General features: G+C 49.9%; 1 protein-coding gene across 1 annotated transcript; it reads right to left on the reverse strand.

Annotated features, from left to right (window-relative positions):
- Positions 1-3,989: 3,989 nt before the first annotated feature.
- On the reverse strand, positions 3,990-5,306 carry LOC127159374 (macrophage mannose receptor 1). The gene is made up of 2 exons (XM_051102224.1): positions 4,966-5,306; positions 3,990-4,801 (listed from the first exon to the last, which is right to left on the reverse strand). The coding sequence occupies exons 1-2, from the start codon at positions 5,279-5,281 to the stop codon at positions 4,431-4,433; spliced, it is 687 nt and encodes a 228-aa protein (XP_050958181.1). The 5' UTR covers positions 5,282-5,306; the 3' UTR covers positions 3,990-4,430.
- Positions 5,307-5,892: the final 586 nt, after the last annotated feature.

Raw genomic sequence — 5,892 nt, forward strand, 5'->3', positions numbered from 1 at the left:
CGGCCACGTCTGTGTCATAGCATCCAGCCCCAGGGGAGCTGGATGAACTAGAGAGAACCAGAGGGGACATTGTGTGTTCTCCCTCGTGGCGAAGAGATCTACTTGGGCTGGACCAAAGATTCTCCATATCTGCTTCACCACCTCGGGGTGAAGCATCCATTCCCCCGGGCCTCGGCCCCTGCCTCGACAGGATGTCTGCTCCCACATTTAGATGCCCAGGAATATGAACTGCTCGAAGTGAGAGGAGTTTGCCCTGGGACCACACAAGGATCTGGTGCGCCAGCTTGTATAAAGGGCGCGAACGCAGACCTCCCTGGTGGTTGATGTAGTAGACCACGGCTGTGCTGTCGGTGCGTACTAGCACATGGCGATCTTTCAGGTCTGGAAGAAAGTACTTCAGAGCTAGAAATACGGCCAGCATCTCGAGGCAGTTGATGTGCCAACTGAGATGGCGACCACTCCACAGACCCCGGGCGGAGCGGCCACTCATGACCGCCCCCCAACCTGTGAGGGATGCATCCGTCGCTAGTGAGACACGGCGGCACGGATCTCCCAACACCGGGCCCTGATTTAGGAACCAAGGTTTCCTCCACATATCTAAGGCACGTAGCCCTCGGCGCGTGACCTTGATCATGCGAAGCGGGTTTCCCCTCGGGGAGAACCCCTTGGTTTTGAGCCACCACTGAAGGGGTCTCATGTACAGCAGGCCAAAAGGTATCACGTTGGACACAGCTGCCATCAGACCCAGCAGTTGTTGGAACTGCTTGACAGTAAGTGACCGACCTTCTTTGACTCTCTTGACTGCGGCAAGGATCGACTCGATCCGAGCAGGAGACAGATGTGCCTGCATCGTGGTCGAATCCCACACCACGCCCAGATAAGTGGTCCTCCGTGATGGAGAAAGCACACTTTTCTTGGCGTTTAGTCTTAACCCCAACGCTTTCATGTGTGCGAGAACGACATCTCGATGTCGAACCGCTACATTTTCGGACGCTGCTAAGATCAGCCAGTCGTCGATGTAGTTTAATATGCGAATGCCCTGGAGCCGAAGAGGGACCAGGGCAGCATCCACGCATTTCGTAAAAGTGCGGGGGGAGAGTGCTAGGCCGAACGGAAGAACCCGATACTGATAAGCTTTGCCCCTGAAAGCAAACCTCAGGAACTTCCGATGTTGAGGAAGGATGGAGACATGAAAGTAAGCGTCTTTCAGGTCTATCATCACAAACCAGTCCTCGGACCTGATTTGTGAGATGACTTGCTTGATTGTAAGCATTCTGAACTTCAGTTTCATTACTGAATGATTGAGACGATGAAGGTCTAAAATGGGACGCAACCCTCCATCCTTCTTTGGAACAATGAAGTACCGGCTGTAAAACCCGGATTCCCTGACGTGAGGAGGGACCACCTCGATGGCCTCCTTCCTCAGAAGGGTGACTACTTCTTGCTCCATAACCAGAGCCTGCTCGGGGCCCACCACTGTGGGAAACACCCCGTCGAAGGGCGGCGGCGGAGCGCCGAACTGAATGGAGTAGCCTTTCTCTACTGTACGCAGGACCCATGCAGACACGTTTGGCAGTAGCTTCCATGCTGCCAAATAGTCTACTAAGGGAACCAGCCGCTCGAGGCTGGCCTCTGGTGTTAACTGAACTGCTAGCTCGGAGACCTGTAACGGCGGACCGGCAGGAGGCTGCCGAACTAACTGTTCTAGAGACCCCCGTGGGGGTGACGAGCGTCCTGGCTCCGCTGCGGGACCGGGCGGAAAGATCCAGGGCGTGCGCTCGTCGGAGGCCGCTGTGTTCTGTAACCCTGGCAGAAACATCAGACTTAATGTCTGACTGGAGAGGTGGGTACCGTGTAATGCGGTAAACCCCACTCCCCCCCGGCAGGGGCTACCCTCGGCGGTCCTAACATGGCGTCAGGACCGCTTTTGGGCCGGGGCCCTCTTAGCCTGAAGCACGACCCTCAGGTCGGGCCTAGCCTTAGAGGACCCCGGTCTAGAGTGCCGCGAATCTCGGCCCCGTTTGCTGGAAGGGGGAGCACGAGAGGCGACACTCAGCTTTTGAACCTCACGGTACGAGGAGCTGGTACACGGCTGTGGCTGCTCACGCTCAGCAGCCACATGAGCTAGCGAACGGCGAGGGAGGAACCTCTGGAACGCCGCCGCTTGCTTGCGTGCCTCCTGGTACCTGTTGACGACAGAATCTACTGCGTCGCCAAACAGGCCAGAAGACTCAAGCGGGGCGTCCAGGAGGAAGACCCTGTCCTTCTCTTTCATATCAGACAGGGTCAACCACAGGTGCCTCTCCGCCGCCACCATGGCTGCCATAGACCGCCCCACTGCACGGGCGGTCTCCTTGGTGGCGCGGAGAGCCAGGTCAGCTGTTTTTCTGAGTTCCTCCAGATCTACTTTTCGCCTTCCGCCAGCTCTTTCAGCAGGTCGGCCTGATAGGCTTGGAGCAGTGACATGGTGTGAAGACATGCTCCGGCCTGACCTGCTGACGTGTACCCCTTACCCAGAAGCGCTGATGTCGTGCGTAGCGGCTTCGAGGGTAAGGTAGGAGCCTTCAGTGACGATGCCTCACCGGGGGACAGATAGCTCGCAAGCATCTGTTCCACCCGGGGCATCGCCTTATAGGCTCGCTCATCGAGCCCCACCACATTTCCGTAATAGTCAGAGGCGGGGACGAAGAGACGAGCCGAAAATGGTCTAACCCACGACCTCGAGATTTCATTGTGGAGGTCGGGGAAGAAGGGAAGGCTCCTTCTTGGAGGTGGATTTTTACTCCGCAGAAAACGCTCATCTAGCTTACTTCTCTGCGGAGTTGATTCTTCCTCGGCTGGCCAACTGATCTTTAATTTGGCTACCGCACGAGTTACCACCTCCAAGAGCTCCTCATACTGTGGGGATTGGGGGAGTGGTTCAGACACACTCTCCAAGTCACCCTCGCCAGAGGATGACAACAGGAGAGAAGAGCCGCTCCCTGGGTGGAAGTAGCCGCAGAGCGGGCTTCCGATCCCACGGAACGGGCTGCGGATCTGCTGGGTGAGGAGGGAGAGAGGGGGTCAGCACCCTGATCCAGCTGCGAACCCCAGGAATGCTGATGAAGGATCCTGATGAAGGATCCCTCCTCGAAGAGATCCTTCCGGGAGCGGAGCGTCCGCAAAGGAAGACTTTCACAATGCGGGCAATCAGCCCCCTCAAGGGCTGACGCTGCATGCTCCGCTCCCAAGCAGACCACGCACATGCTGTGTGTATCCCCGCTAGTGATGTATCTTTTGCAGGGAGGAACACACAGCCTGTAACGCGGTCCACTCTCACTCAAACCACTCATGATCGCTTTCTGAGACATCGCCCTCAAAATAAAGCTGTGCAAACTGGCACGAAAAAACAGGGTCGATGTAGACAGACAATTCACACACAGAGCGCTCCGCTGAAAGACAGAAGCTGACGCCGGCCGGCTTCGCACGTGCTTTTATGCTTCCTGGTCGATGACGTCACCCGCCCGTGACGTCCCGCTTTCTCATTGGTCAGATTTCACATGTGTTCAGAGCGTGGTTCCGCCAAGGGCCTTCCCAAAGCGTTTCCGGACGCAGCTCGAGTTCCCGAAGGGGAACCACATGTTGTACAAAAAAAGTGTTTAAAACAAAGTAAGCCAAAAGCACAGCTTTTTACAGACTTTCTTCATTTTCATAGAGTGGCAGTGTTTGCAAAAAGCTTTGAGTTTGAGAACCCTACGTGACATGATGTATGTGCAGGACTGTACTAGACAAAACAAACAAGTAGCCTCTTAGATGGGTTTGCCTTTATTTTTATTTCTTTAAAATAATTGTTGTACACGTATCACCATGGGCTCTCATTTCCACATATTTAGGTAGAAGGCAAAAATATAACTCAAAATATAAAAGCAATAATTCAAATAAAGATTAAATATTAAGATTAAACAGAAATCAAAAGGAACCTACCTCTCCCAAGAGGTTACATTACAGAAGGGAGGAGGAAGAGACCAGAACAGGAAGTTAAGTCAGCTTGTGATATAACATAGATATGTTTACAGTCTGTATATAAAGCAAAACATGTTTGGAAATCCAAGACCCTGAGAAGTCGCCTTTGCTTAGATGTCTAAGGTATTTTCCCACTCCCACTGTGTTTTGGTGTAACTAACCTTATTTCAGAGTTAACACAGAGTTTTCACTTTATCTCCTTTCGGAAACAGGCCTCTGTATGAAAAGAGTTTCTTAAAAGACACATATTGCATAATACTGAAATAAAACACACTTCTGGACACTTTTAAAACCCAGTAACCCAACCACGTCAGATTCACTCAGAACTTACTAAAGAACAAATCAAACATAAATGTAAATCAGAAAACTAATGAAGTAGCCTATGAAAACCGTTAACGTAAGTAAACACATTAGTGTGTTTCTCACTCTTAATATCTGCTGCAGATGAAGTTGAGTTTGTGAGATTCAGGAAGGCTGATCCAGCGCTGATCTCCTCCAGACTGAACTGCTCCTTTTCTGTTCTCGAGGCTGCAGTTTTCCCGTGTCGTTCCGTTCCCTGGAGCCCAGTTGTGATAGCACACGATCTCTCCACTCACCCAGAGCCACATGTTCATGCTGCAGTAGTTGTGTAAACCCAACCACACCGCCGCAGTAGATGCCCGTTTAACCACGTTCATCACACCACGCTGAATCTCTTCTGAATGAACCGAGACCAGATCCACATGATTCTGTCTGCAGTAACTCAGAGCTTCAGACCACGTCAGATTCTCTTTGATCAGAATCAGTTCAGAATCAAAATCTGGACATAAAACAAACCACAAGCAGAAACTAGAGAGAGACTGATCATAAACAACATGCAGAACAAACACTGTGGATGAATTTGTCATGTCAGACATGTAGCGTGAACTTTAAGAGATCTGGAGGTGATGATGGATTGTGTGTGTTTTGTGAGGATCTACTCACCTTCATGACACACAAAAGGAAACTGGTTGGTGCAAGAGATGTCATGCCACTGTCCCTGAGTCTGCACTTTAACGAATGCACAGTTTTCAACACCTCCAGCATTATTAGGTTCACCAGTGTTCCAGTATCTGAATGAGGAGTCACTCTGATCTGACCACTGCCATGAGTCTCTGAACAGACCGATCCAGACATGTGATCCAGATAAATTTCTATCATTAATGATCTTCTCAACCTGTTGATTCTCATTCTGGTTTCTCACACTGACCAGATCAATGTGATTCTGTCTGCAGTAACTCTGAGCATCTCTCCAATTCATTGTCTGATTGACAAAGACGAGTCCTGTGTTTGCTTTAAGAAAAACAAGAGCAAAAAAATCATAAATCAGTTCATTATTCTTACTCTGCTTTATGGTTTGGATGTGAACGGGATCAGAATTATATAATGGAAAGACTTAAGCTGATTCTACAGCTGGTGATGTATTGAATATTCACAGTGTTAAAGATATTTTACATTATACCATGATCTGTCTAAAACTTCATTCTGTTCGGCTGAAACGTGCATTCAAACCATTAAATGAAACACACATAGAGTCAGATAGTCGCACAGAGAAAAAAAAACATTTAGAAGCACAGAAACGTGACGTCAATGCTGTGACTTTTAAAGTGCCCCTATTATGCCTTTTTTAAATATGACCTTTCATGCAGTGTGTCATGTAGCTGTATGTGAACAAACTATCTGCAAAGTTGTGAAGCTGACAGCACATGATAAATAAAGTTATTGTCTATCAAAAAAAAGAGTCAGCTCACATTTGCCTGAACGAGTCATCAGGAATTAAAATCTTTTTCTGTTATGGCCACACGTCATGAAGTAACACATTTGCATAATGTCCGCCCACGTTCTACATCGCGAACAACTTGCCCGCCCACA

This window comes from Labeo rohita, unplaced genomic scaffold, assembly GCF_022985175.1.
Source record: "Labeo rohita strain BAU-BD-2019 unplaced genomic scaffold, IGBB_LRoh.1.0 scaffold_2121, whole genome shotgun sequence".
Taxonomy (NCBI): domain Eukaryota; kingdom Metazoa; phylum Chordata; class Actinopteri; order Cypriniformes; family Cyprinidae; genus Labeo; species Labeo rohita.